At 43.4% G+C, this 19830-nt stretch overlaps 1 protein-coding gene across 1 annotated transcript in view; it reads left to right on the top strand.

The window, feature by feature from the left end:
* The first annotated feature begins 549 nt into the window (after positions 1–549).
* Positions 550–19830, top strand: part of LOC126278499 (facilitated trehalose transporter Tret1-2 homolog) — a 47608-nt gene continuing 28327 nt past the window's right edge. The window contains exon 1 of the mRNA XM_049978657.1: positions 550–682. Coding sequence (XP_049834614.1) covers positions 625–682 — 58 coding nt within the window. The 5' untranslated portion in view covers positions 550–624. The remainder of the gene's footprint in view (positions 683–19830) is intronic.

The following is a 19830-nucleotide window of genomic DNA, read 5'->3' as shown; positions in this document are numbered from 1 at the left end:
TATAAATTTCGTAAGATTGATGATTACAGTAAGGTATTTTCCACTAAGTAAAGATCTCTGTTAATAATACTTAAATGAGCTGTAGTTCACTAGTGGCTGTGTTACATTTAATATTTCTCGTGTACTGTCTTACTTGATACAATGAAAAGCACCGAAAGTTGTATTTTAACATTTGCTGTACTGTGAAATGTGTATCGTATAATATGTAAAACTGTGGTATCGAATACTTCATATAAGGGTTCCCATAGTATGTCCTATCACAAGCCTAACGGAGGAACGTTAGTCCTGCCTGGATATACAGGCGAAATCTGTGTGTCATTCCCTGATCCACTTGGGTTCAAAGACCATACAGCTTCGCAGCTAGGCAAATATGTTTTTTTGAATATTTTATGACGACGTTCAATGTTAGGTGCGAGGAGAAGCACGTGATTTCAGAAGTAAGATATTCTGCGTCAGCTGACTGCTGGCAGGCGTGATTTAGATGAGCGCGAGCAGTGTGAGATACGGCACGGGCATATATATGGGCGGTTGCGTGCTGCAGCTGCCACGTGTGTAGGATCGGCTACGCAAGGGTGTCAGTCACCTGGCCACACCTGCGAGCAAAGACAGCTCAGCTCTGGCAGCATGGCGGGCTCCAAGGGGCCCCGGGCCGTCGCCATGCAGTTTCTCGCAGCGTTCCTCGGTGAGCAACCACGCCACACCACAGGCCAATGTCTATTGTGCATCAGCTTGTACCTATGACAGAGAGTAGATGACTTTCTCATTGTGTCCTTTCAGTTTCCGGAAGCCCATGTGTACCTTCTCATGATTCATCACTCCCACGATTTCCTTTCCTGTCCCAACCTCTTTATCCGAGAGTACAACTTCCCCAATTATTTGTTTAGTGTGTTCCAAACTTTATCATCTTCCTCTACACTTTGTAACCCTCTGCAGATCCGTCTTTTTTTTTTTAAGTAAGTCGTGGATTCTGACTGGTTTCTTGAGGCCTATTTCCTGTGCCAACATTTTCATCTTTGAGTAGCACTTTCATCCTTCTTCCTCAATCATTTGCTGGTTGTATCCCAATCGCTGTCTTCCTCTGCAGGTGTTACCTTCTACAGCTCCCTCTACTACCATCGAATCTATTCCGCATACTCTGCGTTCTTCTTGTCAGTGTTTCCCATATATTCCTTTCTTCACCGTTTCCGCGGAGAACCTCCTGAAACAACATGTTTACTGTTACCAGTCACCATTTTATTTATTTCCACGACGCGTTTCAAAAGTTTAAACCTCCATCATCGGGTGGATTTACATTAGTTAGTATGACATTTTTGTGTGTGTTATGTTACAATTTTTGGGGGAACTTGTGGCACTGCCTAGTGGAGAAACATGACATTGTTTCAGAAAATGGTTTTGGATTTCTTCTGACAAAAAATTAAACTGATCTAAGGGTACACATAAAATAAGTAAACTAGAGTACCTCCAGTGGTCACAGATTCCTTTCGCTGTCGTAACACATGAGATACATACTGTCACATTTGTAAACAAATATGGCGTCTGGTAGCTGCTGGGTACAAAGTTCGTAGCAGGAGAGAAGACATAATCCCAAAGTACAACGAATATACATCGTAACGACATTATTACAGAGTAACTGTTTAAAGAATTTGGGGGTGTTTGTTTTGAGGTGTCGAATATATGTGTGTGTACTTCAGGTGGGGCATATAAATCTAATTTTGACAAGTCAAAACAGCTTAACATTCGTCCTCGTTTATACAATTAGGTGAAATGTTAAAATGGCTTAAACTTCATACTTGTTAATAACAATCAGGTGAAACGTTTCAGAGTTGAAGTACAATAATCATATTGGCTACAGCACTAAAATCGTACATAGATGACACTATTTGATTGGAATTAATAGACAGACGTGAGAGGCTGGAGGTAGAAATAGAGGAAAGAGAGAAAGTGTGTGTGTGTGTGTGTGTGTGTGTGTGTGTGTGTGTTTGTGTGTGAGAGAGAGAGAGAGAGAGAGAGAGAGAGAGAGAGAGAGAGAGAGAGAGGGGGGGGGGGGGGGAAGAGAGAGAGAGTGGAAAGAGTGATTATATGAGAGCAAACGTTTACATGGCAAGGGTCTTAACACTACATGTTACATATATTAAGTGCCTAAAGATTGGGGTAATACATTGGTTCATGCTATAAAAGGTTTAAAGCTTTGAAACGCGTCGTGGAAATAAATAAAACGGTGACTGGTAACAGTAAACTTGTTGTTTCATTTAATGTCAATAACAGTCACGGTAAGGCCTAACCTAAAAGGTTCACATTTAAAGAGAACCTCCTGATTCTTTACATTATCAGTCGACTTAATTTTCATCTTCTCTCGTTAAATGTTACGAGTGGAACAGGGAATTGTATCTATGCTTTACACATCTAGAAAAGGCATATGACCAGGATCCTAGGCGGAAGTTATTGCCTGCTCTAGGAGATTATGGAATAGGAGGCAAACTTTTGCAAGCAATTAAAGGTCTTTACATAGATAGTCAGGCAGCAGTTAAGAGTTGACGGTAAATTGAGTTCATGGTTTAGAGTAGTTTCAGGGGTGAGACAAGGCTTGCAACCTGTCTCCACTGTTGTTCATATTATTTATGGATCATCTGTTGAAAACAATAGACTGGCTGGGTGAGATTAAGATATGTGAACACAAAATAAGCAGTCTCGCATATGCGGATGACTTAGTTGTGATGGCTGGTTCGATTGAAAGTTTGCAAAGTAATATTCCAGAGCTAGATCAGAAATGTAAGGACTGTGGTATGAAGATTAGCATATCCAAAACGAAAGTAATGTCAGTGGGAAAGAGATATAAACGGACTGAGTGCCAAATAGGAGGAAAAAAGTTAGAACAGGTGGACGGTTTCGAGTACTTAGGATACATATTCTCACAGGATGGCAACATAGTGAAAGAATTGGAAGCGAGGTGTATCAAAGCTAATGCAGTGAGCGCTCAGCTACGATCTACTCTCTTCTACAAGAAGGAAGTCAGTACCAAGACTAAGTTATCTGTGCACCGTTCAATCTTTCGACTAAGTTTGTTGTGTGGGAGCGAAAGCTGGGTGGTTTCAGGTTACCTTATCAATAAGGCTGAGGTTACGGGTATGAAAGTTGCAGGTACTAGTAGATGGGAACAATGGCAGGAGGGTGTCCACAATGAGGAAATCAAAGAAAAACTGGGAATGAGCTCTATAGATGTAGCAGTCAGGGCGAACAGGCTTAGATGGTGGGGTCATATTACACGCATTGGGAGAAGCAAGGTTATCCAAGTGACTCATTGGTTCAGCAGTAGAGGGTAGGAGTTGTCAGGGAAGACCAAGGAGAAGGTACCTGGATTCGGCTAAGAATGACTTTGAAGTAATACTCTTAACATCAGAAGAGGCACCAATGTTAGCACTGAATAAGGGATCATGGAGGAATTTTATAAGGGGGACTATGCTCCAGACCGAGCTCTCAAAGGCATAATCAGTCTTAAATGATGGTGATGATGATGATGATGATGATGATGATGATGATGATAAAATGGTAAAGCAATTCCTAGCTCATTCAGAGTGCTATGTACACCTTCTTCTCGGAAAACAAAGATAGCTACCCACATTGAGGGTATACACTTGTTATAAAATATGGTGCACCCTCCTATCCCTAGCGACACTTGCTTCACCCACACTCTGCACCCCTATTAATAATAATCAGTCGAGTTAGTATTTGTGCACCACACTCAGGCCTAGCCGAGCGGCTCCCTCCGTCGGAGGATCGAGTCCTCCCTCGAGCGTTCATGTGTGTCGCCCTTAGCGTAAGTTAGTTTAAGTTAGATAAAGTACTGTATAAGTTTAGGGACCGATGACCTCAGCAGTCTCAAAGAACTGACCACACATATCCAAAAATAGACTCAAGCCTACTCTTCGCAAATCACATAGTTGTTAACCCCTTACAATCTGAACTGGGAGACTTCAGGCAGCCAGTCCTCTGTACGTGACTGCTCTCACTAATAATAATAATAATAATTTATGTACTGCGCATTCCAGTTTGTCAGTGTCCACGGTATATGTAGCCAATCTCTCCCCACCCTGTCCCAGTCCACCGTCCCGCTCCCCACCCCCCCTCCCCCATACTTCGATGCTTTATTATTTCTAAAATTATATTGTCTGTAAATATTCTCAAGATATTGTGATTTGAAGCGGCACACTCTCCTTTACTCCCCCCCCCCCCCCCCCCGTCCCCCTCTGCCTTCACACTACCTTCCCAGCTAACCCTGTACGCTACAATATCCAGTTGCCTGTTCTCCTGGAAGTATTACGTCACTCCCCCCCCCCCCCCCTCATCGCCAATCTTTTATTGTTGTTGGCACGTACACGCCACGACAATACAGAAGTAAGCTGTACAAGAGTAAATTACAGAAGTTGCCTATAATGCACGTATTAATAAGAACATTTGAAGATGTTTCATGTACAAATATAGTACAGTTTTGTAACTATTACAATGTTTAAAGACCACTCACAAAAATATCTAACTTTAAACTGGAAGAAGGGAGTAATTTCAGCTCTGATTTAATCTCTAGTTTTACGGTACCTACGTAAGGGCTAGTAACTGTAACACTATATACACGTATAATATTTGCAACACTACCGTCCAGTTGTACTATACACTTCGTTTAAGGTTGATCATCAATGAATGGAACACATCAAGCCAACGTAAACAGATTTGTAAATGTGGAACTTACCGAATAGTGTGGTTTTTAGGACTTAATAATCATCTGTGAGCGCTACATATATGGACAAGACCATGTGCACAAGTTGCTTTTTAATTGTAGGTATTTTGTTTCTGACAGTCCTATATAACATGTGCTACATTTTATCCCCTAATATGCAACATGGCATGAGTTCGTAACTCATGATAAACACGTTCTGTAACAAAACATTTTGAAGTTATGTATTTCAATTTCCGTTGCTTGTACCGTCCAACAAAAATTTTTTTTCTCAAATATCACGTGATAAATCATGATGGAGATATGGTCCACGTACTGTCAGTTCCACAAGAAAGTGTGCGCCATAATTTTAAATGTAACCCCCGCAGCATCATCTCTGGTAGTGGTCTGAAATCTATAGTCAGTGCACTTTTGTACAGTGTATAGATAAACAGAGTAATAGCTGAATGTTTTGTTGTGTCGGCTGCTGTTTAAAATGGTTGCAAAATATTTAAAGTGTCACGAGGCAGTGTTCCTTGTAAATTATCCACAGGGACCAAAGCCTTCATATGGACCTGCTGCTAAAATTCTTAGAAAGTAAAAGGCATTCGTTTCAAAGTGAATCAAACGGCATTTAGAGGGTGGAAATGTGGATGGGCTAACGTACCAAGCTGTGCCCTTGATGACGACGATGGGATTAATTATTACATAACTGTGCAATTAGTAATGACGTTTACTTTCTTGTAAACACACACTGGAGAGCCAAAGAAACTGGTACAGCTGCCTAATATCGTGTAGGGCCCCAGCGAGCTCTTCTGAACAGTACGTTGCAAGGCATCGCAGGTATGCTCGATAATGTTCATGTGTGGGTGTTTGGCGACCAGCGGATGTGTTTAAACTCATAAGACTGTCCCTGGAGCAATTCTGTAGCAATTGTGAACGTGTTGGGTGTCGCATTGTGCAGCTGGAATTTCCAAAGTTTGTCTGAATGCACAATGGACATGAATGGATGCAGGTTATCAACAGGATGCTTACGTACGTGTCACCCGTTTAGACGTATCAGGGGTCCTATATCACACCAACTGCACACACCACACACCATTACAGAGCCTCCACCAGCTTCAACAGTCCCCTGCTGACAAGCAGCGCCCATGGATTCATGAGGTTGACTCCATACCCTTACTCGTTCCTCCGGTCGATGCAATTTGAAACAGACTCGTACGACGATGCAACGTGTTTCCAGTTATTAACAGTCCAATGTCGCTACTGACGGGTCCAGGCGAGGCGTAAAGGTTTGTGTCGTGCAGTCATCAAGGGACACGAGTTGGCCTTCGGCTCAGGGAGTCCATATCGACGACGTTTCGTAGAATGGTTCGCACGCTGACACTTGTTGATGGCTCAGCATTGAAACCTGCAGCAATTTGCGGAAGCGTTGCACTTATGTCAGGTTGCACGATTCTCTTCTATCATAGTTGGTCCCGTTCTTTTTCCGGCCGCAGCGATGTCGGGGATTTGATATTTTACCGGATTACTGATGTTCACGGTACACTCGTGAAATGGTCGGATGGGGAAGTCGCCCCTTCGGCGCCACCTAGTAGATGCTGTGTCCCATTGCTCGTGCGCCGAGTTTAATACCAAGTTCAGACTCACTTAAATCTTGATAACCTGCCATTGTGGCAGCAGCAACCGATCTAACAACTGCACCAGGCACTTGTTGTCTTATATAGGCGTTGCCGACAGCAGCGCAATATTCCGCCCGGTTATGTATCTCTGTATTTGAATACTCATGCCTATACTAGTTTCTTTGGAGCTTCAGTTTTTACTTGTAATAGTGTATTTTATTTCATACAGATGACGGCGAACACTTTCTTATCGTGTATATACTCTACGTTACAGATCAGAGGATAACAACAAAGTCAGTCGAAACCGTTTGTCGAAAATAAAGAAGGATTTATGCGATCTCGGCTATAGAAAGCTTTTTATCTATAATAGTAATAATAGTTTAGGTCCTACAACAGTGTAGTAGCTATTATATAGATACGGTTGTGTTGTGCTGTCAAATAGTTCGTTTACTGTCGTGTAGTTAATAATAAAGCTATTTCCGCTGTATTGTTTTATGTGGCTACAAGCCGGAGAAAGCATTTTCATGGAGCACATGTGATGTGTATGTCTCAAATTTTTTGCCAGAGAAGCATGGTACAAAGTATTTGTTTATGGGTGGAATACGTGAGGAAGACGTTATCCATACATTCATTTCAAAAGCTGTAACCGCATTACGTCTAGCGTTAACGGTAGTACTCGAAAAATAAGATATTGCTGGTAAGCTATGCAGTCAGTAGAAATGTTTTAGCGAAGAGTGTCAATAAGTAATGATATTTTAAAAATAATTTTTGCCTTGACCGAAACACAATTCTACCCTTTTGTTCTTACCCCTCATAAAATTACAATGCACTCCTCGGAGATACCTGTCCCTATATTCGCAACCACGGCAGTAGTACCATGAAAATTATTTCCTGATGTCTTAATACATGTCCTATCATTCTCACCCTTCCTTTTGTCAGTGTTTTTCACATGTTCCTTTCTTCGCTTGTTTTTCTGAGAACCTAACCATTCCGTTATCTTATCAGCCTACCTAATTTACAACATTGTTCCGGAGCAGGACATCCCAAACGCGTCTATCTCTTCTGTTACGGTTTTCCCACTGTCCATTATGCAGTACCATACAGTGCTGTACTCCAGATGTACATCCTCAGAAATTTCTTCCTGAGGTTAAGGCAGATCTTTGTTACAACTGCAGTTCTCTTGACCAGGAATTCCCTCGTTGCCTGTGCTAACACGCTTTTTATATCCTCCTTGCTTCCTCCATCATCAGTAAATTTACTTCCAAGGTAGTATTATTCCTTAATTTCATCTACTGCATGGTCCCTAGTTTTGATGTTTATCGTTAATCTCATTTCTGCTGTTCGGCGTTATTTCCGTTTTTCTTCCGTTTATTCTCAACCCGTATTTATATGTACTCATTGGACAGTTCACTTAATTCAGTAGGACCTACAATTATTCATCACATTCACTGAGTATAGCTATCTTTTATTTCCATCATTTGCTCTCCGACCTATAGATCGAACAGTAGGGGCGCAAGGTTACATCCCCTTTTTACAGAATTTTTAATCCGAGCACTTCGTTCTTGGTGTTTAATTTCTATTGTTCCCTCTTGGTTCTTGTACATATTGTATCTCACCCGTCCTTTTCTTTGTGTTACGACTATTTTTTCGAGAAATTCGAACACCGTGTACCGTTTTACATTATCGAACGGTTTTTTAGTGCCTTGAATTTTCTTCAGCCTTGCTTCCATCACCAAGCATAACGTGAGAATGGTCTCCCTACCTTTACCTTTCCTTAAGCTAAACTGGTCGTTATTTAGCATATTCTCAATTTTGTTTTCCATTTTTCTTTATATTATTCTTGTGAGCACTTTGGATGCATGAGCCATTAAACTGATTGTGCCATAATTCTTGTACTTGTTGCCCATTGCTGTGTCCTCGATTGTGTGCATGTTATTTCTGTGAAGTGTGATGGAAAATCTGCCGGCTTAAACGTGCTACACACCAACTTTATTAGTCGCCTGGTTGTCACTTATCCACAATAATTTCAAAAATGCCTCATTTCGTCGCCAGCGTTCCATAACTTTGTTAAACTCTGGCTATAATGCCGTGTTCTCTCTGTGGACGAGAAAAGCCTAAAGTTTGGGATATAAATTGAAGACACCAGAATAAATCTTTCGCCTTGCAACAGAGTGTGGTTTGGAACTTCTTGATAGTTGCGTACCATAGGGGCTCGTATCCGGTATATCGCCAGTCGCAGGCAGTGCTGGTACCGACCCGACGATGCACCCACGACTCATATTCTTCCTCCTACCGGTTTAGAATGCCTGTTCGGTACACGATTATCATCTGTCAGAGTTTCAAGCTGATGACTGTTTTGACATTTGCACCATATTTTGATTCTGATCAAAGAATCAAATAAGTCAAGTAAACTTGTTCTCTCTTTTCTAATTTTCTCCCCTATGTCTCGGTCGATCAGAATAAACGTGTAAAGGCCACACGTTCAGTCGTTAGATGCTACTAGGATGTTTTCTATTACTTCTTAACTCTCGAGACATTATTGGTTAATCTAAAAAATGCACCGTGCTTCAGATTTTAGGCCTAACTGTAGCTCTCTGTAATTGACTGGCTAAATCAGTTCAAAGGCCTGGTAAAGGCTTGGAATGCCACTCCCCAATACGTCTGGGTCTAGTAAAGCACTGTCGCGTTCAGAGTAGCCTTCGTGTTGAGAACAGTTTTAGCTTTAGCATTTACCTTAGCCTTCACAAAACAACTGATTCACCTGTTGGTTCTCCATTCCTGATTGTAGCTTAATGTTCATTTTCTTGTCTTTCAAGTAAGCAAGCAAACTGGAGACAGATCTCGTGACCAACAGCCAAAACAACTTGTCGGCACTATGCACAGCTTGTTGGTTTACAACAGTGATACGTGGAAAACACCCCATGAGTACTGTTCATGAGTGACAGCACAACGGGTCGAATGACCAAAACGTACAAATCTGCAGTCAGGGTGCGTGGGATAACAACGAGAGTGCTTCTATTGTCATAGGAAATCGCACCCCAGACCATAACAAACATGCCAAATTTAAACAGACGCAAAATCCCCAAGATTGGCAGTCCTCGAAACTTAGCGCGGAGTTCAATGCGAGACGCCTATGACAGTTTCCACAACGAAACTTTGTCTCGAAACATGGCAGAAAATCCAAAGAGATTCTGGTCGTGTGGGAAGTATGTTAGCGGCAAGAAACAATCAATGCCTTCTCTGCGCGATAACAATGGAGATACTATCGAAGACAGTGCTGCCAAAGTAGATTTACTAAACACAGCCCTCCGAAATGCCTTCACAAAAGAAGACGACGTAAATATTCCAGAATTCGAATCGAGAACAGCTGCCAACATGAGTAACGTAGAAGTAAATATCCTCGGAGTAGTGAAGCAACTCAAATCACTTAATAAAAGCAAGTCTTCTGGTACAGACTGTATACCGATTAGGTTCCTTTCGGAGTATCCTGATGCATTAGCTCCATATGTAACAATCATATACAAGCGTTCAGTCGACGAAAGATCCGTACCCAAAGACTGGAAAGATGCACAGGTCACGCCAATATTCAAGAAAGGTAGTAGGAATAATCCACTAAATTACAGGCCCATATCGTTAACGTCGATATGCAGCAGGATTTTATAACATATATTATTTTCGAACATTATGAATTACCTCGAAGGAAACAGCCTATTGACACACAGTCAACATGTGTTTAAAAACATCGTTCCTGTGAAACACAACTAGCTCTTTATTCACATGAAGTGCTGAGTACTATTGACAAGGAATTTCAAATAAAATTCCGTATTCCTGGATTACAGGAAGGCTTTTGACACTGTACCACACAAGCGGCTCGTAGTAAAATTCCGTGCTTACGTAATATCGTCTCAGTTATGTGAATGGATTTGCGATTTCTTGTCACAGAGGTCACAGTTCGTAGTACTGACGGAAAGTCATCGAGTAAAACAGAAGTGATTTCAGGCGTTCCCCAAGGTAGTGTTAAAGGCCCTTTGCTGTTCCTTACCTATATAAGCGATTTGGGAGACAATCTGAGCAGCCGTCTTCGGTTGTTTGCAGATGACGCCGTCGTTTATCGACTAATAAAGTCATCAGAAGACCAAAACAAGCAGCAAAACGATTTGGAAAAGATATCTGAATGGTGCGAAAAGTGGCAGTTGACGCTAAATAACGAAAAAAAAAAATGGTTCAAATGACTCTGAGCACTTTGCAATTTAACTTATGAGGTCATCAGTCACCTAGAACTTACAACTAATTAAACCTAACTAACCCAAGGACATCACACAAATTAATGCCCGAGGCAGGATTCGAACCTGCGACCGTAGCGGTCGCTCGGTTGCAGACTGTAGCGTCTAGAACCACACGGCCACTCCGGCCGGCTAAATAACGAGAATTGTTAGGGCATCCGCATGAATACTAAAAGGAACTAGTTAAACTTCGGTTACACGAGAAATCAGTCTAATCTAAAAGCTGTAAATTGAACTAAATACCTAGGTATTACAATTACGAACAACTTAAATTGGAAAGAACACATAGAAAATGTTGTGCAGAAGGCTAACCAAAGGCTGCGTTTTATAAGAAGGACACTTAGAAAATGTAACAGACCTACTAAGGAGACTGCCTACACTACGCTTGTCCGTCCTCTTTTAGAATACTTTTGCGCGGTATGGGATCCTTACCAGGTACAACTGACGGACTACACCGGAAAAGTTGAAATAAACGCAGCACGTTTTGTATTATCGTAAAATATGGGAGAGAGTGTCACAGAAATGATACTGTATCTGGGCTGGAAATCATTAGAAGAAAGGCGCTTTTCGTTGCGGCGGAATCTTCTCACTAAATTCTAATCACCAACTTTCTCCTCCGAATACGAAAATATTTTGTTAACATCGACCTATATAGGGCGGAACGATCACCACGATAAAATAAAGGAAATCATAGCTCGTACGGAAAGATATAGGTGTTCATTCTTTCCGCACGCTATACGAGATTGGAATAATAGAGAATTGTGAAGGTGGTTCGATAAACCCTCTGCCAGGCACTCAAATGTGATTTGCAGAGTATCCATGTAGATGTAGATGTATATGTAGATAACTCCAGGTGCAGGTCCAGTGTGACTAGGAAGAAGGCAGGTTGGTTTGCAGGCTTTCAATTGGCCTCCTTATGACTAACACACTGCCACTCAATGGCACCGAGGCAGAACCACCTTTCATCAGAAAACACAAGTCTTCCAATGAGACCTTGCTTGACACCACTGAAGTGGCTGATGGCGGTGGTCTGGCGTCAGTGGAATGCATGATATATGGCTTCTGGGTTGGAGCTGCCCTTGAAGTAACCGATTTGTAGAAGGTCGCTGTGTCACTGCGCTGCCAGCTGTTGCTCAAATTATTGCTGCAGATGCAGTAGGATGCGTCACGTATGCGAACAGGATGGACTTTCGGTAGTGCCACGTAGCGTTCCGGAACCCGGTCTTCTTGATGCGTTCTAGTGACTACCGCTTCCACCAGTCACGTATAGTGGTTACATTACTGCCATGTCTTCCTGCGGTATTGCAGAAGCAACATCCACCTTTTCGTAGCCCTGTTGCACGACATCGTTGAAGCTCAGTCAGGAGTTAATAATGACGTCTTTGTCGCCTTAGGGGCATTCGTGACTAACTCAACTCACCACGGGGCTCAGATATAACTGTCACGACCGTTACAGTTTCTATTCAAAGCAAACATTATTTGCATTCTCTTAGTGACCCTACTACAGCCACTCTTAAGCGACAGGTGCGAAATTTGAACAGACAAGGCCATTAAGACACGGAAACACGCCTATCAATTTTCTTTTATTTCGCACAACTACTTCTTGATGTTGCGATTTTTTCCAGAAGTATATTTCAGGCTATGACAAGATGCATCGCTACTAATGATGTGAAGTGATTGGTTAGAGTGCCTTCACTAATATGCACAGTTGATCCCTTGTAAGAAACTTCTAGTTAAGATAACAGAAACTACAGACTACAACGCGGAATGATGGCGTATTTTGAACACCCCAAGAATGAAAGCATTGCCTTATTCATAATATGCCTACCGGAAATAAGTAGCTTCCAGACCAAATTTAGGCACAATCCACATCTCGTGATAGGCCAGCTACCAAGCTTAACACGTTATTGGGGAATCGGTTGCTATAATTGTCATTGTGGATTGACGATTGAAGTAGTCTACGACAGTAATAAGTCGATACTGCATATGACTGTTTTTATTTATTTACTATTTATTTATTATACACGTAGTAGACGCTTTGTGGATCACGTGAAGCTTCTACAGTTCTTCCTGCGGTTTTTCCATGAGACCTTCATTTTATCGCTCATGGCTTTCTTTCTTTCATCCGTCCACTTTGTACCGATCTTTTTGGCTCTTGTCTCTGGCTGGACTTCCCACTTGTCTATTTTGCTTCTGTAGATGTTACGGTCTGCAGTGTCCTGAATGGTGAGTTGAGCATCAGTACCGTCCCTTCGTACTTGTTCGGCCCATGTCATACCTATAAGGCTTTCAGTGGCTGTGAGTATCTGGCGTGTGAATCTATACTCAAGGAGTGTGTGTGTGTGTGTCCATAGAATTTAAGGTGTCTTTTTCTAATGTCAACAGCAATATTTGAAATTTCCTCTGTAGTTTGGTGGTTTGCAGTCTATATCCAGCTTCACTTTTTTGTGGTCCACGGATTTTCGTAATGATCTTTCGTTCTTCTTTTTGTAGGTGTTGCAGTAACATGTTGTTAGGGAGTGACAAGGTTTCTGCTGCGTATAGCAACTCGGGTTTAATGACAGTGCTGTAGTGCCTGATTTTTGCAAGCATGGGCATGCACTTTTTGTTGTAAAGTTGGTGTGTTCGACCGTAGGCTCTCTTTTGTTTCTGTGCCCTTTTCTAGTCCAGTGAGTTCCAAAATTTCCATCAGGTATTGAAATGAAATGATTGTATCACATTGTTGGCCATTCGGGGAAGGTCGGCCACCAAGTGCAAGTCTTATTTCACATTGGGTAACTTGTGTGCCGGTGATGAGGATGGAATGACAATGAGGACAGCACAGCACCCAGTCCACGAGCGGAGAAAATCTGCAACCCGGCATGGAATCGAACCCGGGCCAGCTGCATGGGAAGCAAGCACGTTGCCATTTTTTTTAGATCTCGTTTTGTTCGATACTGTTCGTTGTATTTGTTCGGGACGGACATCCGATGGCGTTCTTGATCGGTTCACTCAGTTTTTTAATTACAGAGGGTAGCTAACCCTCTGACCGATCACGATAAGCTACCGTGTCGGCTTCCGGCTAAGCAGATGGGCCTCCCAGGTATTTAAAATGTGGAACTGTTTATCGATCCATATTTTGTGGTGAGATTCTGTATGTTAATGAGTGTACGCATAAATTCGGCTCTCTCAAAAGACATTTGCAAGCCAGCTTCTTGGCGCATTCCTTGAGTATTTCTATTTGATGTATTGCATTTGGTTCATTGTCTGTCAAAATTGCAAGGTCATCGGCAAAGACTAGGCAGATGACTTCAGTTTTCCTTCCAGTCAGATGACTGTAGTTTTCCTTCCAGTCTTCACTGGTTTCCACAGGCCACGTTTTCTAAGCTCATTCTCCCATTCCCTTATGACCTTGTCCAAAATGATACTGAACAGAGTCTTACCCCGTGAATATGTTCGAGAGTGTCCGCTCAATGTGGTTACGTGTTTTCTGATCAAGTCCGAGTTCTATTAGAGTGTTGGCAAGGGATTTACTCCTTCATGAAGTCGACGAATGTACATATGGTGGGCTTACGTCTAACAGCTCTGTATTTCAACATTTTTACATTCAAAATTTGTTTTGTGCTGGAACGCTTCGGTCGGAAACTTGCTTGATACTCCCCAATCTTGTGGCCAATTTGTTCCTGTGTTCTGTGCAGTAGGCATGAAGAAAAGATCTTGTAGGTGACTGGTAGCAGTGAAATGCCTCGGTAATTGTTAACACCCGTTCTGTCGCTTTTTTCGTGGGGGGGGGGGGGGGGGGGGGGGGTGGATAAGTGCACACTTCCAATCGTCAGGTAGTTCTTCTGTTGTCCAAATTGCTTTGATAATTTCCGTGAGCTCCTAAGGTGATTTAGGACCAAAATGTTTCAGTATTTTTGCTACTATGTTGCCATCACCGGCCGCATTTTTGTTTTTGAGATGGTGGATGCACTTTAGGACTTCTTCTTTTGAGGGTGGTATTGAGTCTTGGTTGATGTGTGCCGATTCAATAATTGGGAATCTTTCTATGGGCTCTGTACATTTTAGTAAATTGGCGAAGTAAACTGCGAGTTCTTTGCAGTTTTCTTCATTAGTAAACGCTAATTTTCCATTTTGTTTTTTAAAGCAGAGAATGTGTGGTGTGTATCCTCGTATCCTATTTGCAAATGTCCTGTAGAAATCTCTTATATTGTAATTCCTGAAGTCACTATCCAGACGTTCCAATTGTTCGTTTGGTTTTCCCGTTCTTGGTTTGTCTGATGGTTCTCGCTATTTATTTCCGTACTTTGCAGAAATTTTGTTGTGTTTCTGGTGTCTTCTTGCTGCTGTATTTCTGGAAGGCCAATTTGTGTGCTTTAAGGGCATTTTCACAGTTGTCGTTCCACCAGGCATGTTTTTCAGCGGTAGCAGTTCCTGTGCTTTACATACAATCTTATTTTTGAACTCTTCCGATGTGTTTGCGTCTTCTTTCTCCCAATCGTACTTTATGTTTGTTTTCTGGAGACTGTTTACGTCAAATCTCTGCAGGTGCGATTTCTTGGGACTGTACTTGGGGTGGAGTGAATTTTACTTTAACTCGTGTAAGGTAGTAGTCTGAGTCAGTATTGGCACCTCTTCGGACATGTACATGAATTTCTCGTTGCTGTGTGTGGGTGATTGCTATATGGTCGATCTGGAATTCCCCAAGTTCTTGAATAGGAGAGCGCCAAGTTTTTTGCTTTCGGGGATGCTTCCGTAAATATGTGGACATTATCTTCAGGTTGAATTTTTGGCAGAGATAAACTAGTCGCCTTCCATTTCTGTTAAAAAATCTGTGCGCAGGATATCTGCCTATAGTCTTTCTGTGTTCTTTGCTCTGCTCAGTTGTGCATTAAAGTCACCAAGGAGTAATATGGTGTCCTTCTTGGGGATCTTCGCTGTAGTCTCCTCCAGATGGTTCCAGAAATTCCCCACTTCGGTAGGGATTTTCTTATTGTCTATGTTGGTTGGAGCGTGAGTGTCGACAAGTGTATAATTTCTGTTGGTGCACTGTATACGTGCCGTCATGAGTCTGTTGTTGACGGGAGTGACTTCCTTGACGGAGTTTATGATCATCTTGTGTGCAAGTATCGCCATTCTCAGCAAGGGGGGCTCCTCTGCCAATACGTCTGTCAGTTTTGCTCTTGAATATGCGGTAGTTACCATAATCTGTGGTATCATCGTCAGTATATCGTGTTTCCTGAAGTGAGGATTTTTTTTTTTTTTGGCTGTCTGTGCAGTAAGACTAAGTAGCTTCCCAGGTTGCATTATTGTGCTGGTATTTAGACTTAGCGTGCCAATGAATGTTGGGCCGGCCTCGGTAGCCATGCGGTTCTAGGCTTTGCAGTCAGGAACAGCGGGACTGCTACGGTCGCAGGTTCGAATCCTGCCTCGGGCATGGTTGTGTGTGATGTCCTCACGTTAGTTAGATTTCAGTAGTTCTACGTTCTTGGGGACTGATGACCTAAGATGTTAAGTCCCATAGTACTCAGAGCCATTTGAACCGTTTTAACCAATATTGGTGTTTCAGTGGGTAGTTTGCCAGAGAACTCCGACTTTCTCTGAGTACGTGGTTACCCGGGTCCCCCAGAATCCGAATGCTCGGTTGCCGCCTGCCAAAGTGTGGATTGGTTACCACCTGGGGTAACACTGGCTCTGAGCACTATGAGAATTAACATCTGAGGTCATGTCCACTGGAACTTAGAACTACTTAAACCTAAGGACATCACACACGTCCAAGCCCGAAGCAGGATTCGAACCTGCGATCGTAGCAGCCGCGCGGTTCCAGACTGAAGCGCCTAGAACCGCTCGGCCACCGCGGCCAGCAGGGTAACATTGTTGAGGCCCCCACAACCATAGTGCTTGTTGTTAAATTTTGTCCTGCTAGGCTGGTTGTGTAAAACCAGGGATTGTTAGTTCCTGGAGCAGTTGCTACAGTCGCACCCACTGGATGAACAGTCGCTGACCAAGTTGCCGGTAGTTTCCACAACAGACGCCCTTGGGTTTTAAGAACAGAGTTCTTCCGCCTTCTCTGCTGGTGATATCTTCATCTTCATTCGCCATTAGAGCCGTTGATCCTCTTCACCTGCACCTGGTAAGGGGCCTCTACAAGATACTACGAGCCGGGCCATCTGGATCAAGGTTTTTTCACGAGGTGTTACACCTCCCCCTCCTCCTTTCCCAGCCGGGCTTGGTACCGCCTTTGGCAAAGTTTTATTTATTTTTGAACTTCACCTGCTTTTGCGTTATTTACTTGAAAAAGGAAAATACTAAGAACGCTCTGATGATGCCAGTTCGCTCTGTTAGTGATGGAAAATAGTCGACTCGTTTGGTTGTATCTTTAAGTTTCTGTTTGATTATTCATCCTTTCCTTTGAGTGAAACCATTGTTGGGAACACCTGATTGAAAATAATAGATGGGAAGTCGATTACACACTGTAGCGCCAAAGAAACTGGTATAGGCATGCTTATTCCGATACAGGCAGAATACGGCGCTGCAGTTGACAACGCCTATATAAGGCAATAAGGGTCTGGCGCAGTTGTTAGATCGGTTACTGCTGCTACAATGGGAGGGCATCAAGATTTAAGTGAGTATGAACTTGGTGTTATAGTTGGCGCACAAGCGATGGGACATAGCATCTCGGAGATAGCTATGAAGTGGGGATTTTCCCGTGCGACCATTTCACGAGTGTACCGTGAATATCAGGAATCCGGTAAAACATCAAATCTCTGACATCGCTGCGGCTGGAAAACGATCCTGCAAGAACGGAACCAACGACGACTGAAGAGAATCGTTGAACGTGACAGAAGTGAAACTCTACCACAAATGGCTGCAGATTTCAATGCTGCGCCATCAACAAATGTCAGTGTGCGAACCATTCAACGAAACATCATCGATATGGGCTTTCGGAGTCGAAGGCTCACTCGTATACCCTTGATGACTGCACGACAAAAGCTTTACGCCTCGCCTGGGCGCGTTTACACTGTCATTGGACTGTTGATGACTGGAAACTTGTTGCCTTGTCGGATGAGTCTCGTTTCAAATTGTATCTAGCGGATGGGCGTGTATGGATGTCGAGACAACCTCATGAATCCATGGACCCTCCATGTCAGCAGGGGACTATTCAAACTGGTTGAGGCTCTATAATGGTGTGGGGCGTGTGCATTTGGAGTGATATGGGACCTCTGATACGTCTAGATACGACTCTGACAGGTGACACCTGCATCCATTCATGTCCATTGTACATTCCAACGGACTTAGTCAATTCCAGCAGGACAATGCGACACTCCACACATCCATAATTGCTACAGAGTGGCTCCAGGAACACTCTTATGAGTTTAAACACCTCTACTGGTCACCAAACTCCCTAGACACGAACATTATTGAACATATCTGGGACGCTTTGCAACGTGCTATTCACAGGATATCTCCGCCCCCTCGTATCCTTACGGATTCGTGGACAGCCCTGCAGGAGTCCACATTTCTCTCCAGCACTACTTCCACATTTGTCGGGTCCATGCCACGTCTTGTTGCGTCACTTCTGCATGCACGCGGGGGCCCTACACGATATCAGGCAAGTGTAGCCGTTTCTTTGGCTCTTCAGTGCAGTTTTACGTATCGGTTGGACTATTGTGGATCTCTTTCTAGTGAAACCAGACAAAATAAAATTTCGAGAAATTCTACTAATTATTGTTCAGCCGAAACCGTGCACTTCGGCAGAATGAATACTATACAAAGAGTGATAAAAAAGTTTCCGTTCGAAGGCGGTACAGCCCAGAATCGGTATGCTAATCAGGCAAAATCGCCATGAGTGTTGAGGCAATAAACTTTTATGAGCACCTGTTTCAAGATACACGTTTGGTAAACCATTTGCTGCGTGAAGTGGTCCCTAACTGCTGCCTCCTGCACATATGCGTCCGGCAGTAATCGTCGACTCTACAAAGCCTTTTTTTTTACGGGAATGAAGGCGCTAATTGAATGGAGAGAGATCAGGACTATAGGGCCAGTGCTGAAGGGCCTCCCCATAGAGTAGGCGTAACTGCGGCTTTATGGCGTACCACATGGGGACGTGCGTTATCATGGAGCAGCAGCATCTCTTGGTGCACTATTCCACAATGGTGGTTTTCGACATATATGCTGTCCCATACACATTCTTCTTTCACTGATGGATGGCTAACTATGTTTGCCTTTCGGCACTCAAGAAAAGAATAACAGCTCTTCGGTCTTGTTTCGACGCATTTGGTAATGGTAAAAACGTCGCCAAAGTTCACGTTGCGGCATTTACCTCTTGCACGTCGTAATGACACCAAAGGCACAGTAATCCCTTGCGTGCATGTCAGTGCTTTTGTAACGGCATCGGAGTCGCGCTACGTTGCATATACGCTGCAGCAACACACTCAAACGCAAACTGTTTGATTATCACTTACATCTGAACTACAGACATCGTTCACTTGGAAGTTCATTAAATGTATTCGCAACTGCGAATATGGAGAACCATCGGTTGTGGTACAGAATAACGTCAATGAAAGCTGGTGCTAGATCGGTATACACATGCATTCGAAAGAGACTTTGTATCGTAATTTGGAAAAACATTCTTTCTTTCTTTCTTTCTTTCTTTCACTTGCGCCTTCGTCCCGCAATGTTCGCAAGTTCGGTGTGGTTACAACGGATTTGGCAAGGTTAATTTAAAGGGGTGACCGGATGCCCTTCCTGACGCCACCCTGTGCCCCCTCACGACGGAATCAGTGTACCCCAGTTGTCTGTGTCTAGTGTAAACCATGAAATAGTGCGGGAGTGTTACAAATGTCTGCGTGTCGTGTAACTGAGGCGGGATGAGGGGACCAGCCCAGTATTAACCTAGTTGGATGTGGAAAACCGCCTAAAAACCACATCCAGGCTCGCCGACACACCGGCCCACGTCGTTAATCCGCCGGGCGGATTCCACCGGGGGCCGGCGCACCTACCCGAGTCCAGAAAGCAGCGCATTACCGCTCTCGGATAACCTGGCGGGCCGTAATTTGGGCCGGCCGCGGTAGCCGAGCGGTTCTAGGCGCTTCAGTCAGGAACCGCGCTACTACTACGGTCGCAGGTTCGAATCCTGCCTCGGACATGGATGTGTGTGGTGTCCTTAGGTTCTAGGGGACTGATGACCTTAGATGTTAAGTCCCATAGTGCTCAGAGCGATTTTGAACCGTAATTTGGA

The sequence above is a fragment of the Schistocerca gregaria genome, chromosome 6 (assembly GCF_023897955.1).
Source record: "Schistocerca gregaria isolate iqSchGreg1 chromosome 6, iqSchGreg1.2, whole genome shotgun sequence".
NCBI classification, from domain to species: Eukaryota; Metazoa; Arthropoda; class Insecta; order Orthoptera; family Acrididae; genus Schistocerca; species Schistocerca gregaria.
Note: the sequence above shows the minus strand (reverse complement) of the source record. Positions and strands in the feature narration are given on the sequence as shown.